General features: G+C 42.7%; 1 protein-coding gene and 1 long non-coding RNA gene across 5 annotated transcripts; one reads left to right on the forward strand and one right to left on the reverse strand.

Annotated features, from left to right (window-relative positions):
* Nucleotides 1-1864: 1864 nt before the first annotated feature.
* On the reverse strand, nt 1865-20734 carry nln (neurolysin (metallopeptidase M3 family)). 4 transcript variants are annotated; one of them, XM_064307848.1, is made up of 13 exons: nt 20575-20734; nt 15253-15509; nt 12361-12509; nt 9948-10052; nt 9520-9622; nt 8746-8906; nt 8270-8405; nt 7083-7449; nt 6494-6695; nt 6059-6245; nt 5568-5696; nt 4123-4259; nt 1865-3417 (listed from the first exon to the last, which is right to left on the reverse strand). In XM_064307848.1, exons 1-13 carry the CDS (start codon nt 20691-20693, stop codon nt 3262-3264), a joined length of 2208 nt encoding a protein of 735 aa, XP_064163918.1. In that variant the 5' UTR covers nt 20694-20734; the 3' UTR covers nt 1865-3261. The 4 variants fall into 4 exon arrangements, with proteins under 4 accessions (XP_064163918.1, XP_064163919.1, XP_064163921.1 ...); XM_064307849.1 differs by lacking the exon at nt 20575-20734 and adding an exon at nt 19557-19697; XM_064307851.1 differs by lacking the exon at nt 20575-20734 and adding an exon at nt 19255-19384.
* On the forward strand, nt 19133-22965 carry LOC135239292 (uncharacterized). Its single transcript, XR_010325332.1, has 4 exons — nt 19133-19307; nt 19717-19813; nt 22172-22194; nt 22932-22965. It is a non-coding gene; the product is annotated as an uncharacterized LOC135239292 (long non-coding RNA).
* Nucleotides 22966-23349: the final 384 nt, after the last annotated feature.

The following is a 23349-nucleotide window of genomic DNA, read 5'->3' on the forward strand; positions in this document are numbered from 1 at the left end:
CAACATAAGGGCCAATGAAGATCGGTTATGTAATAAGCTTGAAGTCATAGCACCAATGGTAATGCAATCTCAGCAGAAGAGGTGGGTGTATGGTAATTTCGCTGAGGCCAGCAGTTAGGTTGTCTCAGAATTGCTCAAATAGGTAAAAGTTTGTTTTCAAATTTAGGTATTTGGCAGACGAAATAAAAATATTTTTGTAGCTGTATCGATATTGCACTTGAAAGCGTTAATGGTACGAACTGTGTGGTCGAAACGTTTTGAGCCCATATGAACAACTGTAATTATTGCAGTCACGCGATTTTCGGCATGTGTTTTTCTGCCAAATAGTCTACTTAACATGTGAACAACCTCATAGCATACAATCAGCCAAAAAACAATTCAAGTAAGGAATAAAGTTCATATCTTAGAAAAATCCATGTCTGTTTTCAAACTTTAGACATACATGTCATTGTGACAAACCTGATTACAAGAGCTAATTAATGTCAGTCGTATTTTATTGCTATAATAGATCAATTAATGTTTTACAGTTCACATACTGGGACACACAATGCATTTCCTTTTAATTACGTCGACCTGGAGCCTAAAGTTGTCTAATTTTCGCTGTCAAGTATCGATCAGTCGTACCACTATTTAAAGAAACAATTAGGCTGAAGCTTCATAAGGTGACTGAAATAATATTTTGTGACAAAGAAGAACCTATCGAATGTATACGGCTTAATTAAAGGCATAAATGAATGAAGCACGTTGTTTGCCTTTCACTGCCCCCTGCGGTCAGCCTGCGTAACAAGTGTGCAAGGCGCTTTCGTTTGAGACACGACAATTAACCATTTCAGCCAGCTTTTTCCAAGGTCATAGATTTTGAACAACCACCGAATTAGCGTTCACATCCCAGGGAAGTCAAGCAAATGGGGAATTCCCTAGCGTCATGCACTTGTCACATGAAACATGAAACTGGTGTAATAATGGATCAAAAAAAATGTTTCCGAAACTTTTTGGCCTATCGAATCTACATCCGTAGATTGTACGCATAGCCTACACGTTGCAGAAGTATTTATAATATTCCTGATCAACTAATTTTTTTTAGACAAATCCTTAAATATCCTTATAAGTAATACTATAACTAATGTAGTTACCCAATACAAATTACACAGGAAGCAGCAAGTACAAATTCACTTTGATTTTACTGAGAAATATACTATTTTATGGAATTATGAATGAATCATGAAGAGTTATGAATGTTATGTTTGAATAGTCTGCCATGCGAGACCAGGCTTTTTCATTTGCACAATAAAGGGGTGTGGCACCTTAAATCTATTTGCAATTCATTTGGGGGTTATATGGTTGCTTAGGAACGTGATTGTGCCAGTTGCCACACTTGTTCCACATATCAAAGGGATATTTAAGTCAGGACCTGAATGACCAATAGGGGACCGGATTCTGGGCTTATGGTGGAAAATTGCACAATATGGAGTTCTTTGTGATTTATATATAACCATAGGTTATATGCAGTCATCATTTTTTGTAGTTGTTGTTGTTGCAGTTTGCCCTTTGGAGGCTAAAATCTAAATGTAAAAAATGTGGCCATGTTGGGTGTGGCAAAATAAGACAGAACTCTGAAATTTCCCAGCTTCTCTGAAAGTCACCAGACCTTTTTATTTAAGTATTTTAAAAAGTTTTATTTAAATAAACTACTACAACAATATACAAGTCCCAGGTGCAAAACACATAGGGAACAAGAAAGAGGCCAAGAAGAACAACATGTCCCCACTATTTTGGCTTTGAAGTAAAGTTCCAGGAATGCTTTTCAGTTTTGATTCCAATGCAACAAATAAAACTGATTCAACAAATAAATGGATACTGCAGGTATTAACAGAATGGCTTTATTCAACAATAGACAAATGGCTCCACCTAGTGCATAAATTGCAGAATGACAGCAAGGCAATCATGACACAGAAATCCTGTATCAGTATTCACAACTCACTCAATCTTATGTGCAACAATTCAAAAGTTCATTATTTCAATTTTCTTCATAATTCCACACAAGGAAATTGGTTCACTTCATGTAAAAATGTCCTTTGGCAGTTACAGGTCATAGGATAAATACTGTAAATATCCTCAGATACCAGCTTGCCAATAATAAATTCCCATTTTATATTTTGTTATATAAATATCTATATTATTATATTTTGTTATATTTTATAAATGACAATCCCCCATCTCACAAAAATATAACAGCATATTTTGTCCATGGCTGGTTTCCTTAAGCCAGGACTTTAAGATAAACAACGCCCATGACACTGGAATTCTTCACTGTTGATTTTAGGCAACACAGTGCTTAATTTAGATAATTTAATACTACACATGTTAGGAACTTGATTCTCCGATATTACATTCTCACTTGCCCAACTGAAGGTACAAATGTAATGAAGGCATTGAAATTTAATATAAAAACATTCAGCAATCTTTTTCAGTTTCTATACGGGTGTTAAAACAGCATCAACAGCAGACTGTCATACACGGATATCTCATGATAGCTAAACACTGACCATCATCTTTTGGTGAAAAGAATGTAAATATTAAACCAAGGGAAATAATTGCTTGGAGAGACCATTAATTTATCAATCCTCATTGTTAAGGACATCCACTTAGCATGTCCTTTGGATGTCCAACCAAAAACTTTACCGTGGTTTAAGAGAACTATATTTAGTTGTCCTCAAAGAGGACAAGCCCAACAATGATTTTGGACAGAGGATGTTTTGAACTTAAAGAGGCAACAGCTTGCAGGAAAACAACTGTAAAACAAAACTGTAAAACAATTCCTAAAAGCCAGGAAGAGTAATTTCAGCTCTATCATTAAATGATGAGGAGGATGTCATTGTAGCTTCCAGGCCAGGTGGAGTCAAAGTTTCATTTGTGGAGGAAATCCACACCCTGACTCCTACAAGAAAGTCTCTTGTATCCCATAATCTCAGTGCGAGAACATTACCAATCTTAACATCAATCTGGGTGAATTTACATTCATGAGACAAATTCTGTAAGAACTGGGAAACCATCATGAACCCTTACACGTGAGTTTAACCCCACATTGTGGACAGTAATTTCTTCAGCACTGGAACAAAACTGACAGAACTTTCTGCATTGCAAAAGATTCCAGGGTAATAACCCAACAAATACATTTACAACAAACATATTAAATATAAATATTATAAATATGTAATATTATCTATTAATATTATCTATTAAGTGTTTGAGTGGTCCCGGTCAGTGGGAGTTGATAGTGCTTTCTGATTGGACCAGCCCTTTGCACTGGAAGAAGGCTTCCTGGCATGGCTCACGACCTAGGAAGCTCTTCAGCATGTCTGCACCATCCACCGACCCCCCCACCTCCAGTATTACCTTCCTGTATTCCAGTCCCACCTATGGAAGCAAATGTACACATCAAGATATTCCAGCGATATTATTCGAGCATGGTCACTTTCGGTTTAAGGTAACGGTATACATAAAAATATTACCTTATTATAATACAATATAATACAGTGCATTTTGTTTAACTGACTCAATGGGTAAAAAATCAAATGATTACCCATTGAGTCAGTTAAACAAAATATCATGTATATGCATGTATGTGTATGCGTCCATATACATATATATGATAAAAATAAACACACAGATATAAATATTAAAAATGTGCACAAGATATTTCTTTATACAGTGAGCTCCATAATGTTTGATAAAAGATAAAATGTTTTAATAAAAGTTTGATTACAAATCTAAATTTGTGGAGTACAGAGCCAAATGAATCTTTGTCCCGAACATTGTGGAGCTCACTGTATAAGGTGGTGGGTGTGGTGGTTCCAGCAATAATCAAATAACAAAAAAAGCGAGCTATATTAGTGTTCCTTGCAAATCGCACACATGGAACAAAACAATCAGACCTTATGGCATAAATGATTTTAATGACAAAGACTACAAACTTGCATTTCCAGTAAGACTGACAAGCTCTGTGAGTGGCCAAGAGCCTACTGTACCACAATCTAGTCAGTACTCCATCCTGATTAGGGGGAAAACGTCAACCTGATCAGGGCAGGATGATTCCAAGACTGGCCAAGAGGAAGGCCTTACCTTCGGGTTCATGATTCCCTCCTTCCGGAATCTACTGAAGAAGATGTCCATGGAGAACACCTCGCTCCACAGGTAGCTGTAGTACTGCCCATCGTATCCCCCAGCCAGGTGGCTGAAGCTTGCAGTCATGTTTGTGCCTGGAGAGTAAAGTAGTCACAGTATGGTGACAACACCGTCCAAGGGATCATCACAGTAAAGTTATTTTCCATTCAAGAGGCTAAGGTCTCCCCCGGACTGATTAATGAGTGATTCATACAGCTAATGTACCTTACACTAAGAGTTCTGGTGCTTTAGCCATTATTGTACACACAACCAACTCGAATGACTAACACAAAATTAAACACGAACAAGAATAGTCAGAACACAAATGAGTGTGCTGTTATTGGCAGCACAAATACGTGTTGTTTTAAAGAGGGACATTTATAATCACTGGGTGATATAATCACTGGGTTGACAACTTGATGAAATGGCAAAAGTAGATGTGCTGTCAGGATAAACTGTCAGCTGAATATAAATATAATAATAAGTATTCTCACTGCTAAACCATTAGAACTCTCCTACACTAAGCACTGAGCACTCAAAATGCACTCCATCATTTTGCTAATGGTCGTAAGTGTTATTGGTCAGTGGTATCTGATCTCTTGGGAGCCGGTGATGTTGAAAAAGGGAAACAAAACTGCAACTCTTTTGTGTGCAGTTGTGTGACACTAAAGTCTAAGCTCGGGTTGCAGGGCCAATTCCTGATGTGGCACCAATGTAGTACGCAAGTATTTTAAGTTACTTCTGTATGTTTGTCTACAGTCTGTGTTGTTTTTAAATTGTGTCAAGATGGATGACTCTACTGCAAACCAAATCTACTTACGGGTACAAATAAAGTAACCTGAACCTGTAAATATCCAGTAGTACAAATTTAATTTGATGTGTAAAAACGTTAGCTATGTTAGTTGCCCTGGAAAAAGGTGTCTATTTTACATAGGCTTCACATCGCTTAATATATTTTGAATATATTTTAGATTATAGTATTAAGTAATGTGAATCCTATTTACAGTGTTCTAATTGGTCTGTGTGCAGAGATCTTTTCAGTTTATATAGTACTGGCAACTGAGGACATCACAAGCAAATTTTAAACTCATTAACAACAGCGTGATTAAACACGTATGCTGAAAATAACCGTGCTGTCCGGCAATGCTAAATGACTGATTTCTTTTCCCATCAATTTAACAAGCTCTGCCCACATAAGTTCATTATAATACTGGAAAGTTAACATACATTACATAGTCTTTCATTCTGGCATTTCATAGAACTGATTGGGCCTCGTTTTACAGGGTCAGTGAAGGGTCTAAAATGAGGGAGTGGTCAGAGGTGCAGCTCTCTGACCCGTAACTGGACAGGGATGGACAGGCTGTGGAATGTTGTCTGGCCTGGTGAGCGGGGCTCTTGCTCACCTGGAGTTGCCGGGATTCCCAGTATTTCTCTGGAGTGTTTGGCGAACTCCTCCGCCGTGTCGGCGCTGGACTTGGTGTGGAGGGCCTGGTCCACTTTACTGAGCACAACCTGACGCAAGTTCATGAGGCCTGCGCGAGTCAAAGGGGCGGGCGGTCAGTAGCCTAGCAACAGAGAACTTCAACAGCGTCACAAATGTAAGACGTGCAAAAAATGTGAAAACAATCACAGCCTCCAGCTAGATAATGGTTACGGTGGCAAAATTCCAAAAACTCCCAATGCTTTATGCTTTTAGACATACACCACTAGAGAAAATACTGGTCTGAGACTGTGATAAAGCAGGAAAACAGGATGGTGTTTCCGAACAGAGCAGTTTGATCTGCTTAGCGGAGTGACACAGTAAACAAACAAGAGCTTTGGTGCAATCCGATATTCTGCCCGGGTAAGGAGCAGTGGAGCTCGGCCTTGCGCTGGGACAGGCGATCGGGCGGACCTGTGTTGGCCACCCTGGAGGCGATGAGCTTGTCCAGCAGGTCGTCCGGGATGGGGCTCCCGTCCCTGTAGTGGCGGGACATCCTGCGCAGCGGCTCCTTCTCCCAAACCCAGTTCTCCAGCATCTGGGACGGCACCTCCACGAAGTCCGTCTCCACCAGAGTCCCGCTGAACTCCACAAAGTTTGTCTGCAGGGGTCAAAGGTCGCACCGCATGAGCACGCGAACCAGGGCTGATCAGCCAGAGAGCTTCAGAGGGTCACTTCACAGAGCATCACGCATACGTTTCAGGACCGTCAGTGCTGGAGGGTATCGGCTGGTTTCTGGTGTGCTACAGCACTAGCGAGCCACCGATTGGCTGCGGGGCAGAAACCCCGCCCCGCGCAGTGAGAGACGCGAGCGTGCGGAGCGGCTCCAGCGCTAGCGGGGCGGCGTACCCTGGAGCAGATCTCGTGCATGACGTGGCCGAACTCGTGGAAGAAGGTCTCCACCTCGTGGTGCTGCAGGAGCGAGGGCCAGCTGGCCGTGGGCTTGGTGAAGTTGGCCACCATGGCCGCCACGGGCAGCACGCGCTTCCCATCAGGCCCCAGGCAGGACGGCTGGAGCCCAAAGCAGGCCGCGTGGCCGTACTTCCCCACCCTGAAAGACAGCGGCGTTCAGCCTTCGCCTGAGGAACCCAGAGAACCCCCACTGCCCGGCCAAGCCTTCTGAACCAGAAACCACCCACAGCTGGCCGATATACTGCGAAGATCAGCTTCAAATGTAATAACTATCACCACCACGTGGTGTATTGCCTTTCTTTTTGTCTTTTTTTCTTTAATGATACCTGATATGGCAGTAAACATCCAAACCTCAGAGGCCGTGTGAAATGCTGCTGAAGTTTAAATGTTCACTACCACATCAGGTATAATTAAACAGCATCAGGTATAATGGCGGCGATGGGGCCGACGATCGTTACTGCATTTGATAATTATCACTGCGATTTAAGAGTGCCGCTGACCAGCCTGGCCTGCACTGGCCCGTCACCTGGGATGCAGGTCCATGTAGAACTGGCCGATCTCCTCCCGCGACGCGGCGTCCTGCACGGAGTAGAGGCTGACGCTGGGGTGCCAGACGTGGGCGTGGTCCACCTTCTGGAAGGAGAGGCCCAGCAGGTCCTGGTAGATGCTGAGCAGCCCCTCCGTCACCACCTCCAGGGGAAAGTACTCGATCAGCTTGTCCTTGTCCACCGCAAACTTCACCTGCTCCACCTGGTTCATGTAGTAGGGTACGTCCCAGGCGTGTATCTGCCCGTCAAACTCAAAGCCCCGCCTCTTGCTCTCCTTCCTCTTCAGGTGCAGGACGTACTTCCTCTCCTGCTCGCCCACTGGCTTCAGCTTCTCGTAGAACTTATCTGCGCACACAGAATCCATTTTCTGCAATGTTTCAATGGGGCGGGTTTTGGAATTCTAACCAAGTGTCAATCAATGCAGTGATACCTCCATGGCTTTTCATTGTTACTGCCAGCTGTCCTGTACACTGGAGTTTGCTTTTGCATACTGTTCAGAGGATGTACCTGCTATTTATTTATTCATTCAAATCTCAGTTCCAGGCTTACTCTATACGTGTCATATTTATAGAGCTTGATAACATGAAAATGAAAAGCTGCTTAAAAGAAATCTGAAACAATTTCAGTCTTTTGAAGGTTATTTAAAGAGAGCTGGTCTGCACTCACAGTTGTGAAGACAAGCTGCTCTACTGCCACTAGATGGCATTTGGCATCAGCATTCTGTCAGAACTACTAACAAATTGCTTTTCGGGGCAGCTGACCTTTGAAAAGCAGGTACTGCGCCTTAAATGACATAAAATGACCTTGAAAAACTCCTGCCAAACGAACACTGGAATATGAAACTCCCGACGGGCCAGAGAACAGTATCAGTGTGTGCTGGCGAGAGTGCAGGACATGTAATCCAAACGCACAGGACAGCAAGCCAAGGAACACGGCTCTCTCTCGAGAGGGCACAGGGGCTGCCCAATGAGCAGGCTCCCAAGAACCCTGCCACAAAGGTCCCGAAGACACAGTCCCACAGTCACGGTGACCACACACGAGCTAAAAGGATAACGGGAGAACAAACCTCAACAGGAGGCCACCCCACAGACTCAGCCCGCCGCTTCCAAAAGGTCTCGGGTTAAAATTAAACTCTCAGATCCATGGGGGGGGGGGGGAAGCTTACCGAGAAATTGCGCCACGGTGCGCGCGTTCTTGGCCATGTTCATTTCCAGCACGTAGTCGGCGTGGCTGCGGAAGCCCAGCAGATTGGCCACCTTGGCCCGCAGCGTGATCAGGCGCTCCAGGATGGGCGTGTTCACCTGCGGGGCGAGGGGAAACGGCACGCTCCTTACGGTCCGTCCGCCGCAGCGACTCGTGAATGAAAACGCAGCTCGCGCATCGGACCCTTTACAGCCACTGAGCTACTGAGTGTAAAGAGCCATGAAGAATCCGGCCCAACTGGAGACTGTCCATCCAAGAGCAGGCCCATCTCATCACTGCCACATGCAATAAAACTGCGCAGCCAGCTGGTGACTGACCAGAGGGATCATTACAGGAAACACTATGGCCAGTTCTGCAGGGCTCACTATCACAGTCGGGCTGAGTGATGTAGCAGGAAGTGCCCCCCCCCCGTTCCTTATGCGAGGTGGTGACGCTCACCTCTTTACACCTGCTCTGGAAGGCTGCCTCCATCTTCCTCCTGGTCTCCAGGACGTGGCACCTCTTCATCAGGGGGTAGTAATGGGGGTACTCCAGGGTCACTTTGTACCGGCCGTCCTCCAGCCGCTCCAGACTGTGTATGTAGCTCTCCGCCAGGCCACCTCAGGGGGCCAACCGGCAAAAGCACCACAGACAGGATCAAGACAGGCAAAGGTCTCTTAAACAACTTTAAACAATCACCAGTTCTTCTTTATTTCTAAATCTGGAATGCCCAATCATGGCCACAGGCCAGTCTGTATGCTGCAACACCCTGCTACACCACAGGAGGGCGCACACTTGCATACACATCTTCCAAAATGCATGCAGGCAGCCTCTGCTATTCTTTTCCCCCCGTGATCTGTTGGCTGAGCTGCACAATCGTTACACCAGCGGGCTGTGCAGCTCCAGCAGCTGCTGGAGGAAGACGGCAGTGGTCCCAGTCCCAATGACTGGAGCAACTGCTAATGTGCAATCCTGCATAGCCAAGCTCTCCACCCCCAGCTAAAGTCGTGTCTAATTAAGCATTGTCACAGTCGACATAGGCATGGTCAAGCTTTGATCACACCTGAATTGGAACTTGTCACAGCGATGACAGCAAATATCTTAGCTGAACGCACCATGAAGGAGACTGCAGATAGAGTTCTGTTAACGTGGCTAGAATAGGGCCTATGTTTCTATTCCAGTCTGTTTCCTTAATTCTCCCAAATATTCAGTGACATGTGAGGTATCCCTTACCTAGTTCATCCTCGGTGAAGAGGAGGAAAGTGTTTTCTTCGTTCAGATTCTTGTTGAAGTCGATTGAAAGTTCACTTATCAGCTTGCGAGTAGATTTGATCTCCTAAGGAGCACAAATTAATAGCACACTGTAAATGTATACACACAGCAGAGCCCTCAAAGCCCTCTTTGTAGCATTCAGTCTAAAAAGAGTACTTGTAAAAAGTTCAACACAAAAAGGAAAAAAAAAAAGTCTGGGCCTGCAATCCACTCTTTTTATCATAAATATACAACACAGGCAATATCAACCAAGATCATAATGCCAAATGCTAAACTAAATCACATGATCACATATCCATGTTCCAGTTCCACATAGTACCAGACTATGCAGTAGTGATATCTTGTTTGCACTGACATACTAGCCGAGCGGGGGTCCATGCACACAGTACCTCCTGTATGTCTTTGGACAAGTGCAGTCCGTTTCTCTTCCCCAGCTTGATGTATCTCTCCAAAAACCGATTGGCCTCGGGCTTCAAGTCCTTCAGCTGCGTCTCCTAATAAAGGAGCCGTAAAATCAGGCAACTGTGCAGGAGCGGGAAATGAAAGCCGGCAGCCCGATCCGACGCTTCACAGCGGCAGCCTTTTGTGGCTGACGGCTATGCAGCACTGCCAGCAGGAATTGGAATGTTGCAGCACTGACAAACAATCTCAGCATATCCACAGCAATCCACTAAAGATAATGAAGAAAACAGGAGCATCCTTGGAATGAAGCACCCCTCTTAAGAGATTTAATTCCTCATATTACTGTGCAACTGTGTGTGTTTGTGTACGGGTGCTGCATGAACTGAGAATGAGTTAGCCAAGATATTTTGAGTGCACGCGTGCAAGAGTTTGTGTATAATTGTGTGAGTCTATTTACATGTGTGTCTGTTCGTGAACTTGTGCAGATAAGTGTGGATATGTTTGTACCTGCGTGTGTCTGGGTGAGAATGTGCATGCTAAATGCTTAATTGATTGTGTACAAAAACATGTACTTCTGGTGTTGTGCATTTTTATTTTTTTTGTTTCATTGTGCTTCAACGGAAATTTTCTCCCAACTGATTTTAGACAGACCCAATCCGAAGTTACAGTGGGAAAGGTGTATTTCCAGTTTTTTATTTGTGTGTGTGCGCGTATGTTTTTAGTGTACAATGCGTATATGTTTTGTGTGTGTGTTTTTACTGTGTGATGTGTATGTGTGTGCGTATAGTGCGTGTTTGTCTAGTGTGTGATGTGTACGGATGTGCATATATTTTGTGTGTAGTGTGTGTTTGTTTAGTGTGTGTATGTTTTTAGTGTGTGTGTATAGTGTGCTTGTTTAGTGTGTGTATGTTTTTAGTGTGTGATGTGTATGTGTGTGTATAGTGTGTGTTTGTTTAGTGTGTATGCTTTTAATGTGTGATGTATGTGTGTATAGAGTGTTTGTTTAGTGTGTGATGTGTGTGTGTATAGTGTGTGTTTGTTTGGTGTGCTGTACCCCTCTGCCCTGCCCAGCCTTGCTGCTGAGGTCACAGGTCTGTCTGGACCCAAACGGCTCACAGCTTCCAGGCCCAGTGAGTCAGTGAGTCTTCACTTTTATGAAATAACACCATCATGCACCTGGTGAGAGCTCATTTACAAGAGCAATTAACACCCCCAAATGCCACAGTCTGACCTCTGTATTGTCCATCCGTGTTTTGAACAGGGACTTGAAGCACAAAGCCAAGAGCAGGGCAGGGCCTCATCGCCTGCCATGTAATCGCACCACATACGTGACAGTATGTGATTCTTGTTTACTTTTGCCAACATCCAAAACAAACTAACAAGTCTCCTCTGAACACAATTCCAATGCGGTCATATAACCACACGCATGCAGCCAGCCCTGGGTTCACCTACAGGGATCTTTTTTATCACCATTTCATGTATGCAGTCAGATAATTGCGACTATATTTTGCACATGGCATGCATTCAGTCTTACGCTGCAGCTGCCAAGACGAGCTGACACGTCTAGAATTAGCTGCTGCCCTCCGGTGGCCTTGCATGAGTCCGTACAGCTGCATAAATGCCAAGTGGTCTGGATGCCTCTGAACACAGTTTATCACACTCAGTGTGTCTTCGCTAAGCTGCCCTGACAGAAAACACAGTAAATGTGGCTCAAGTGATACGCTGAGTGTGAAGATTGCTAGTGCAGCACACGGGCGTAAGCAGGAGATGGCCTCGCTTAGGGCGAATCCTCGGGGCCCTCACGTCCGTATCATGAAGTACATCCCGGAACACCAGTGAACCTGGACGGAGGCCACCGCTCACGTTGCGCACACACTCATCTACAGATGAACCTTACATATTAAAACTATTTCTGATTACGGTGTTAAATGGAGGTCTGCCTATTTTTTGCTCGCCTGAATTTGTTTCGTAGTCACTTTCCGTTAAAACACACAATTCCCACAATACAACTTGTCTGTGAAAACAGCAGGTGACGGCCGTTTCGCCGGGAGAAAAGTGGTCATTTAGGGAGCGTTATCAAGAATTCTACTTCAGCTGCGCTTCACGCCAGAAATTAGCGCAAATTACTTAGCCAGCCCCGAATGTCCTGCCACTGTAAAACGTTGCCATTAGAATATCCATTACAAAGGGCACACTGGCAAGTACATTCAAGGGACACATTAACACATTTATCTAAGCACCATTTGCAATTTAGAGCATTAGCAAATTATAGCCAGCAGAAGTACATCTGCAGAGCAAGTCTTCGGATTACACTGAACTTTAAATGGAGACCAAAGGGATTTTGCTTTCCCCTCTTAGCTCTACGAGGTACGAGGCAGACATCCGATGTCCCCGGTGTACCTGCAAGGCAATGACCCGGTGAAAGACATCGGCCCTCATGCTCATCTCCACGTCGAACTCGGACAGCTTCTTGTCGGCGTCGGTGCTTGCAGAGCGCACTTCTTTGCAGGGGGAGACATACTGAGGGAAGTCCAGCATGTGCCTGCATACTGGGAAAAAAAAAACATGGAAATTTAAAAACAGGAAATGTGAGAACAGAACACTGGAACATACTCTATCCTACACAGCATTAATGCTATGGCCTATGCTACTGTTATTAGACAGATTCATAGAACCGTAATGTGGTTCAGTCCATGTTAAGCTGTGGTGTAAAATCTGATACTGTGTACTGCTGTAACGAAATCTGCAGCAAGAAAAACATTCAGTATTACTGAGATATACTAACAGAGTTCATCAGACTCACTTATTACCACTGCAAAAATAAAAATGCTTGCGCTTTCAGACATTTATGAGGTCATAAAAAATTAAATGACTTAAAAATAATTAAATTAGTACTTATATTTAACGTTCACTTATTCATATTAAAAGGTCTGGTTCCCTCACATCCTATTTTAAACAACCTCTGTGGTTATCCATCTAGCCTTATCTAACCTTTGTGTTACCAAATTGGGATCAAACCCAAGCCCCTAGTGCAGTAAGTACAGCCCCAACCACAATACCAGCATGTGTTCTGTGATGGGAGGAGGAAGCAGGAGACTTGCATGCTGGGAAATATGACGTTCACATGCGGTCACCCTGTATGACACAGCAGGACCCCTGGCTGGGGTTTCCTGCCAGTTCATTAAGTTTGGCCAGAGGCAGATCAGGGCATTAATGGCACTCTGCAAGCCAACAAAACACAACGACTGTACATGTTCATTCATAAATTTGTTCCCATGATACCATAGTGTCAACCCTGGAATGGACTGTACTAGCTCCTGGAGAAACTTTAACAGAGTACAAGCCAGGAGCTCCACTGGGCCACCTCAGCGATAGTTTATCATACCCAGGTGATGGGTAAAGTGGAGTGGATAACAGAACACCCAACAGAGGTACAACATGTCTATCCTATTGCCCCCAACTGGAGGCCAAAGGCACCCTCTTCAGCAAGACATGAGCTGGGTGAACAAGAACACACGCCCCACCAGAAGCCAAACTTTGCCAAAATATGTGGGGCAGAACTGAGTTGAAATAGGGACCGTACCCTCCAGCGGTGGCCCTTGGCAGGTAAAGTAGTACCATGTCCAAAAGCTAGTGTAGCCCTACAGTGACTGTTCAGCAAGGGCAGCTACCTTGCAGTTCCTAAATAGAAAAAGATGAGCAGCTCCTTTCTCACAGTGGCTGTTCCATAGCATCAGCATCTACAGGCATTCTGGCTCACATTTTGGATGGTGGCCAGGCCTGGAAACTGGCCATATTAACAAAAAATGGTCGACCTGGCAGCCACCCTGGAAGGCAATGCGCAACGAGCGCTCTTTGACGTGGGCTCAAACGAGCCCCCCATGGCAGAATCTTCACAGCTATCAGATGTCAGTATACACTGTAAACTGGAGTCCAAACTGTGGCTACACTGCCCGCTTAACAGCAGGACACATCCTTATGAGGATTTTCCGCCCAGTCGGGCCAACAAAGATCCACACACTGGACCCATCGACAGCCGGGCCCAGAATGCTCTCCTGCATAACCTTGAGTCTGTTCCAATTCATCAGGATGTCAGCCAGACTAACCCAGCTTCCCTCAGTGAGGACCTGCAGTAGCAGTGGATCAGGGTCATCCTCATTGGCGGTTCTGAACTGACTTCCATACCCCATCCTATTTGGGTGGCAACTGAGTCACCCCTGCTAACCCCATTGGTGTTAGGAAACAACAGCAGCTGGGACCAGCTGGGGACCACTTCACCTGAGCTGATCCACTTTCTAAAAGTGAAGTCCATTTGACGGCGGGCAAAGCACTAAGCTGAAATCCATCTGCTGCCGACTGTCCAATGCATCACCCTCGGGGACGATGGCTCCGCTATCAGCCCGCTCAGGCTAGGGATGCTGCCCAGCCGCATTCCGCCAGATTCCACCAAGACAAAAATAGAGAGGATTACTGGGCAGAAAGCAGGTATGCACGGACAGCAGACTCAGGATCGAAGGCCTGGGCAACTGCAGCTTTCAGCAGCGAACATTAGCTGGCAGATATCTGAAACAGCTGCATCCTTGGCCAAGGTGGCTCGACTCTCATTGACAAGGCTGCATCAGCTCAATCCGTGAAAGACTAATGGGGTCAATGGCAACATCACCAGAGAAGGTACAGCACACCTGGCATGCAAAAGCAGTGCACGGAGAGCTGTCAGGAGGGGTAGCTGGGAGGGCCATGGGCAGGGGAGAAAGTACAACCGCGGGCTCCGTTCAACAACAAAGGCTGTATGTGTACAAACCTGACGCAGACGAAGGCCTCACGCTCATACTGATAAGGCCCTGAACCACCAGTTCATGCATAGGATTAAAATGGTACAGGAATGGCAAAATGTTAGTCCCTTAACTTAAATTGTTAGGAGTTCAGTAATTAATTTGTTTTCAAATAGGGTGAGAGAGAAACTCTCAGACTGCCCCTTCATTTGCCCATCATATGTGAGTAAATAAAAAAGTGGCAAAAAATAAACTGTTGCCATGGGTTACAGTGTTTGGTGTAGCCAAGAGAAATGTTACGTGGGTTTTGTGTTCATATTTAAGCAATGAACATACATCCATGACCCCTTAGAGGACTGCTCCTGTAGTCCTGTCTTAGGTGTAGATCATTTCTCTTAAGTACTCAATTTATTCCTCTGGCAAAAGAACCAAATTACCATTAATCTGTCCATAACTATAACCTTGGAGCCACTGGCTAAGCAGTACAAAGCAGAACACTGAACACAATGTGATGACATACCAGTGTATTCTAGTTTTGCATCCGCCAGGGCTTTCAATGTGTTTTCATAAGAGATCTTCTCCAGTTCCAGTGCCCCAATGCTGTCATAGGTCTGCTTCACTCTCTGGATCAGCTTCTCCGTCTGGGATTTGATCTGATCAGGAGTGAGATCCCATCTCAGATTGTTCCCGTTACCAGCTGACTGTGAGCAGTTCTTAGCAGGGAGCTCAATTCCATTTTGAAGGGTCATTTTCAGCCTTAGTCTGGAACAAGAGGCTCTGAAATTCAGATTATATACATGAACAAATGTAAGTAACAGCTCAGGTGGAGGACAATAACTCACACTAAGGCTTTATCCTAACCTGCATGCTCTTAAGTCATTCTTGAATTCAATGGATTAGCGTAGTCGCTGACTTCAATACACTCAGTTACAGTATCTCTTCTGTGCATGGGGTGACATAAGGACAAAATGCTTCCCCCTCCCCTAACGCTAGAATGGATCCCGTGGGCATTAAAGCACTAATGATCCCATGTGAGACACTGCTGTTGCACCCTTGAGGAAAGTGCTGTACCTAAATTACCCTAGTATGAACACTACAGTATAAATAGGCTGAGGAAAAAAGCAAGCTATCTTGTTCACTTGCCCATATGTTAAGAGTACCTCTGGTGTACTTATAACGTGCTGTGTCCAAAAACAAGGGCAGCAATCCCAGAGCATTTCACTGGTATTGCTCAACTAAATTCCAGTATAGTTCGTACTTAAGTTCAACACAAAATACAGTGATCCAACATAGTCTTGATATCGTGCTAAACCTAGACACATGTCTTTTTGAAACATATACATATACTGTGTAGCCACAGCAATGTTCAGTGTGGGATCTCTTACAATTGAAGCATTATTGTATGATGGGGAGGTAGGCTAACTCAATTCAAGTAGAAAATGAAATGTTCTAGAAATAATATATGACTTCTATAGTGTTATAGCTCCTGCAAACACCTTCTGACAGGATGCAACATAACCCTATATATGAAATTTAACACCAATACAATATCAAGAATACCGATATCAGTTTAACAAAAATGATGAAACCATTGAAACCATTCTTTATTTTTTACTTGCTCTATGTTGACTTAGAAATGCTTGGTGGAGGGACAATCACCAGAAGTTTAACAACATCTAGATATAATTAGAAGTTCTTAAATTATAACATCTAATCATATTTTCACACATTAAGACACAAGCATGACACGTTTGCAGGAGTTGTTACATTAACAGGAGGCGTATAGTCTCTGAAAAGACTCTGGTTTCACATGAAATAACTCATCTGAGTGTATATCAGCAGGTCTCTGACATCTGACATTAAAGAAATACACCGAGGACCACACATTTAACCCAGGAATGCCCAAGCTTCTCCGCTAATGATCCAGGAGCTGAGAGGCATAAGGCGCTGTCACTCTGAAAACACCCCCTGAACTGTGATCGCACACAAGGCCAGTGTCAGAACAACAAAGGTTATGCCACAGTTTCACATATCAGACACACATGCTGGTGGTGCATCATTTAAAGCCTTAACTCTTGCCAGCAGTTCCATTTTATGACAATTAATCATCTTATTGGAGATCAATGATTTGATCATAGCGATAAAACTACAAACATGTCCTCTTTCAACAACATTCTTTACAATTCAGAGTTCAAGAAACACTGCAGCAGCTTTTTGAATTCTGTGATAATAACCACAAAAGAAAGTATTAAGAACTAGCTTTGTTCACACTGTACACCCAACCAGAACATTGCAACCTGTTTTTCCCAGCTTGGTGTCATTGCACAGACATCTGCTGGCAGTCAGTTCCATGAATTTTACAAAATTCCATAAAATGGCAGCAATCTTACATGTGGTGTAATGCAATTGAATGCAATGTAACAAGCACTGCATTCCTATAAGAGCAATTCCTTTCCACATGAAGCGAATGCACTCTAGTGAACTAGATGAAAAGCACATAATCTGTGCTACAGTCAAATTAAACACAGAAACACATTAAACAGAAAATGGGCAAAACTATCACATTTATCTAGCTGGACAGGGAGGTTTGACTCTTTAGTTATGAGGAAACTACAATTAGTGCAGAGATAAATGACTTAAATTGGGTGTTTTCATTTCCTAAACTAAAGCATACCATTAAAGAAAGACAATTTCATTACATTGTTGGCTTTCACATTATACCAACATATAAAATGAATTCAACTAATCAAACTATGTAATCTCACCATCACACAAACAAGCTGGATACTAGTTTGTTGCCATTTCCATCTGACACCAAAAGACTGAACAAAAGCATTACATTCCATTACACTACACTTATAGTACTCTTTTTGATAACATATGAAATGGACAGAGTTTAGGGTAAAATGACTGCATAGCATCCCAGACACTGTATAATTATTACACAAATGGCTAACACATCAAGGTGAAACTCTGTACCTTTTTTGGGGCCTTTTCTTCAAGCAGTGAACAAATATATTGCCTACATATTTTGAGATACATACAGAATAATCCTGATGTATTATACTTCATATGTGATTCTAATTTCTAATACACCTTATATGCAATTTGGTAATTTTTTATATATAAAAGAAAGAGCCCGATATTTTCCATTTTAAGCTTATTAAACCGGTTTCCCCATTTACCTAAAAGGCGAGCCTTTATCGCCGACTAAAACCTACCTAGCTCGTTACAAGTCCAATTTGCATAATCATTTCAGTGTCACAAAATGTACTCTCAAAAACAGGTGTGTTAAAAACATATAACCAGTCATTTTTTAACATACCTCCATGTCTAATTAAAGACAACACATTAAGTGCGACTTCCAACACAGTCTGCGTTAAGTCTCCCTATGTAACACAAAAGTGACAAAAATGTGTTGAAAGTAACACAAACGTAGTAAAGTGTGTTGGATATTAACTCATCCTTTTTGAGAGTATAATCTACTCCAGAATCCAAACTCGAGATGCTTAAAGACAAAATCAAGTCAGGGATTAAAAGTGACTACCCAGTAGGCTACAGTTACAGGACAAAATTCAATTGTGCTTGAAGACAGGTAAAAAGATTCACACTACAACGAATTCCTATCGGGAATTTGTATCGATCAAATGCGAATTGAAGTGGAATGAGCTTCAAAATGCCACCGATTTGTACAACATTTGTAGTTAAATGAACTATCAAGGAAAACTGTGTTAAATTTCTTACTACGAACGACGACACATCGATATAGGCTTCAGCAGTCGTAATGTATGACAATAACCAATAAAGTACAGTAGGCTACACACACGGTAACACCACGCAACGTCAGTGTGAACATGAGAGCTGTTATCCCTTTAAAGCAATTCATAAATTCTGTAAATTACCTTTTCCAGGTGACAAGTACCGGACAACGTCTGACTTCGTAATACGCTTAACTTCACCTACAGTCACTAATCTAAAAGTGGGTGAGAAGTAGCCAACGACGCACACTGCAGATAGCAAAACTGCGCTTGCTCCATGATGCAAAAGTCACAGATGGCCACTTTAAACTCAATATTTGCAAACTAGCCAAGTATACTCCCAGAAATAACCTTTACACGAAAGCATTGCTATTTTTGTTTTTATTCTTAAGAGGATACGCTGAGCGTTTGTTTCAAATGTCGCTACAGAATCTTAACATCTAAAAACCAGACGAAATCTTAAATGTACAACTTTCACACAAATGTTTAGACAACGATATTCTACAGAGAAATACGTTGCAGCTAAGTGGCATCATATCATAAAACCCGCTAGAACAACATCGCATTCTTCTTGTATAAACACAATAAATTCCTCAAGTTTATAGCCAAAGCCGAGAAATTCGATCCAGTGACGGTGCACGTGTTGCGCGCGTTTCCTTTGCTAACTGGTTACACTGTCGGGACTGCCACTGAGCGCACACAATAACTCAAGAGTCACCTATTTCTAAATTCTTATGCGCACAGTTAGCAAAGTTATCACTAACCTTTCCAACGAGTCAAAATTGTCCTAGGCTGCCGTGGGTATAGCAAGCTAGTTGTGAGTATCTTGCAAACTAAACAGTTCATTCACTCCCACATCAACGCGTATTTTCTTTGGAAAGCTCTCCGGTTTCACAGGTTGTATGGTATGGTTATATACGCCACAAGTCATGATTCATGCCTTTGGTTAATTTTAGTCCCCCACTTAGATATGGCGAACAGACAGTCACACATTTAGCTGGATAGCTAGATTGTGAATTCGTGATACAGCTAACGAGCCAGAAACACAATCAGGAAATGTTAATACCTGCTAATCCTTCGAAACACTGAAATGCTCAAGGAAAACATTGTACAGCAAACATTAATAATGCAACGATGTGGGAAACTGGTCGATTTAAATCACCCAAATTTGCAATAAACAAAACAGCTTCGCAGTCCAACTTAAATTCCAGTTGTATATTGAACAGATTCACTTCCGCCACAACTGCGCAGGCGCGTCGGAGTCGATTAATCTGACAGAAGTTTTCATGACGGTGTTGTGGGCACCGCTGGAGATTTGCTCAGGTAGGTGGGCGGGGGCCCTAATAGCATCCCTGGACACATAAACGTTACAGGTAATGAGTAATGTAGTTTAGAAGATGAGAGATTGATGGGTAGGCCTTTTATGCATGTATCAGATAACGCGCAATGTTGACCATATCAGCCATTATAGCTCGCTAGCTGGCTAGCTATGATCATGTATGTAAAACGAGCTGAGACAGCAGCAGTGAAATGCGTATTTCTGCCTATTTTTGGTAAATACGCAGTAAGCAGAACTGCGAGGCGATGTAAAAAGGACATTGGTAACGTATTACTTTTAGTAATCTGTCTGACAAATAGATAAATATCTGTCCGCTAAAATGCAGTCCTTGGTATATTGTTGACATTACATCACATCGCCTACACTTGTACGCACGTGTATCACGTGAGAACGGTCAGGATTTTATTAGTGCAAGGAATAATGCATTATAGAAGCAAATCTGAAATCGGGATTCGAGTGAAACAGATTGATCCCATTTTAACCCCACCTTTATGCAGCTGCCAAAATTGTCCATGACGCGAGGGAAAATGTATCACCTACTTCAGTAGGATCAAGCTTGGATCATGTTGGATCGTGCATCCGTAACCTTCCGTACAAAGAAATTGCTTATGTGATGCGTTAAGGCACGAACACAATTGCATCTGTCTGTTGTAATTTAACTTATCCACCATCATGCTGCTGTGTGAAAGCAGCACATGGATGTCTATATATGTGCCGCGTGACATCGAGATGCTTTTGGACTTACCTAACCCTGCTGGTTACCAGGAAAATCCTGGACTCGGAACAAGTACCTGATCTGAATTTGAAACTGTTACGAAATTTTAAAAATGAAAAAGGATTGAATTTTTCCCGAATTGAGTCCATGTGCTAGGAAATGCGAGTTTCCAGGAGGCAGCTCCTCTTAGCCACAGCATAGTCACAGAATATTCGCACCAAGCTGAAAGAAATGAAGGACCGATGTTTGGAATGAGTCTTGATCATTGGAAACAGATAACTTCCTGTCAGAACACAGTCTGCACCTTATAATGCACAAATGTATATGTATTTTTATTTTTATATTTTGAAACAAATTGTTGAAACACCCTCTCTGTTATATACACACATAGACTACATATATACATGTACACACTCTCTATAGATTGATTGATTGATTGATTGATTGATTGAGTGAGTGAGTGAATTACCGTGTGTGTGCCTATATATACACATGGTAATATGCATGTGTTTCAATAAATTTCTTGTTTCAAGGTATGAAAATAAATAATACATTTGAGCATTAGAAGTCGCAGATTGACAAAGCCCTGACAGAAAGGTTGCAGTTCCTGATAAGCAAGATACATTTCATATGTACAAGTTGAAACTATTCAAGCGAATTCATTTATAAATGCTCAAATTTGGGTGAAGAGAAGGTCTCTTTCAAGGTTTTTTTAAGTGTTATTTCAGCATTAGTGTACAAGCTGCTTTGCAGTTTCTCAAAGCGTATTTTCTGGCTTGCAGTTGACCAAAGCAACAGCAGCAATAACACAAGGTGACTATAAGAGCTGGCATGGTACAACATGACACAAGTCACCCTAACATTGGATCTTGTGCTGTATCTGTCACATCACAGCTTCAACCACTGCAGGGCTACTCATGAGTCAAAAGTAGTAAAGTACTTTATTTCTGAAATAGTTATTAACCACGGATAACAAAGTATTTTACTATATCATTAGAATACAAAACTTATTCTGTTATCAGTATGCAATATCAAAATGTCCAGTGGATTGTTTCTAAAGTTTTCAGATATAACGCTGTCCCTACCCCACCCCACCCCACCAGACATCTAACCTTATGACCTCTGTTATTTGTTACGTGACTAGAAGCCAGATTCCGAACGAGTTTTCTCTTTTCACTATTGGGGGAGACCACCTGCTGAGTTGTGAAAATGTGCCAGATCTGTCACATGCTACCATCAAGGATGGCTAGGAAATGTGCATGCATATTCTAAGTGATGTGTTTCTCTTCACACTATGAAAATATCTTTGGTGGGAAGTGTTTTTTTTTTGTTTGTTTTTTTTGCCAATTTCAAAAATTGTTGTTTTTCATAGTGTAAAATCACTCAAATTGGGGTTTTAAAAATTCAGCTTTAGAAGAATTAAAAACACTGACTTTCAACAAGGCTGTAATGAACAACTGCACACATCAATTTGTGTATCTTTCTGCTATTTACTTTCAAGAAGGTGTTTTCAGAAAGGGTTTGCCCCTAAATCCTTGCTCTGAGGTTAAGATTTCATGATTAGATTTAACCTCTGTATTGTATTTGAATAACATCAACACAACAACATTTCCTTTTTTGTTCTCAGCTATCTGTTGCATCAAATTCCAGGTAAGAGACTTTCCACCTATCAATGTCTAAGTTATGGAAGAGAATGTCTTCTAAAGTGTTTGGAATAAAATAAATAAATGACCATTTTAACATTTTGGTATACTTACCCACAATCAAGGATCTAGAACAAAAAAAAAAGAAATCCCAAATCTATTTATAGCCATTGCATATCAGGTCTGGCCTTGGACCCCCTATAGTACCTTCAAGGACCCCCAGGGGGCTGTGAACCCCCTTTTGAAAACCCAGGCTCTAGCCCAATCAGAATTAAAGTGCTAAAAGGAATTAGCTAGAATTTTACGATGTATCCATGACAACTAAATGTGGTTTGAGCCTTTACTGAGTCAGTGCTACACTGAGTTACCACCCCCTCCCCCCACCCCAACAAAAATTTCCAGAGCTAGGCCTGTCAGTAATATACATTTCAGAAATGTGAAACATCTATTTACAGCCTTTACTTGTCAACTCTACTCTGATACCTGGTCTCTCAAATTCTGCACCCTATTTTAGCCGTCAAGGCTTTAACTGGTGAATCAAGGTAAAGTACCTGCAGTTTAAATGGATGAAAACAAAAGAACATAAGAATCTATTATGGCAAAAGAGCTGGCTATTAAACCCATCTAAGCTTGCCATTTACCACCGAACCCTCTGGGTTATCCCCCGTTGATGTGTATGGCTGCAGGAGATATTGAATGTTTTATGAAAGGAAGTCCGGTTTCATGAATTTTCATGTGCTTCAGATTGGTGAGCAGGAGTCTGGGTGAAGGCAGAGACATGCTGGGAGAAGCGTCTGTTCATTGTGCAGTCACGAGTCAACGCACGTGGTGCCTGAACATGAGCAGGAAGCTTGAAGAGGCAGCTCAGACTTCTGCTTCCTCTGAGAAAAAAGGTCATATCTCTCTCGACATAATTCCTAACACGCAAACACAAAACTTTGGCCAATGCCCAGCAAAGATGTAATTTGCCAGAATGTTTGTTTGATGCAGGTCACTGCTGAGTAGTCACAGTGAAGTTGAGCTGAACAGTGAATGGTCATTCAGTTGGGATTGAAGTTGCATTGCCAACATATGACATTATTCTATCAGAAACAGGTTAGTGTATTGATGGACCACCTGTACTACCGCCAAAGTAACATTAGTGCTCAAGCTGTTGGCATTT

This window comes from Anguilla rostrata, chromosome 14, assembly GCF_018555375.3.
Source record: "Anguilla rostrata isolate EN2019 chromosome 14, ASM1855537v3, whole genome shotgun sequence".
NCBI classification, from domain to species: Eukaryota; Metazoa; Chordata; class Actinopteri; order Anguilliformes; family Anguillidae; genus Anguilla; species Anguilla rostrata.

What these genes read in the sequence shown, in the direction of transcription:
- nln (XM_064307848.1), bottom strand. Translation starts at nt 20,693, where the DNA reads ATGGACTCAATTCGGGAAAAATTCAATCCTTTTTCATTTTTAAAATTT. An exon ending in CTGGTAACCAGCAGGGTTAG is followed by an intron (nt 15,510 to 20,574) that starts GTAAGTCCAAAA and finishes TCTGAATTTCAG; the next exon opens with AGCCTCTTGTTCCAGACTAA. An exon ending in TACATGGACCTGCATCCCAG is followed by an intron (nt 6,696 to 7,082) that starts GTGACGGGCCAG and finishes GCTGTCTTTCAG; the next exon opens with GGTGGGGAAGTACGGCCACG.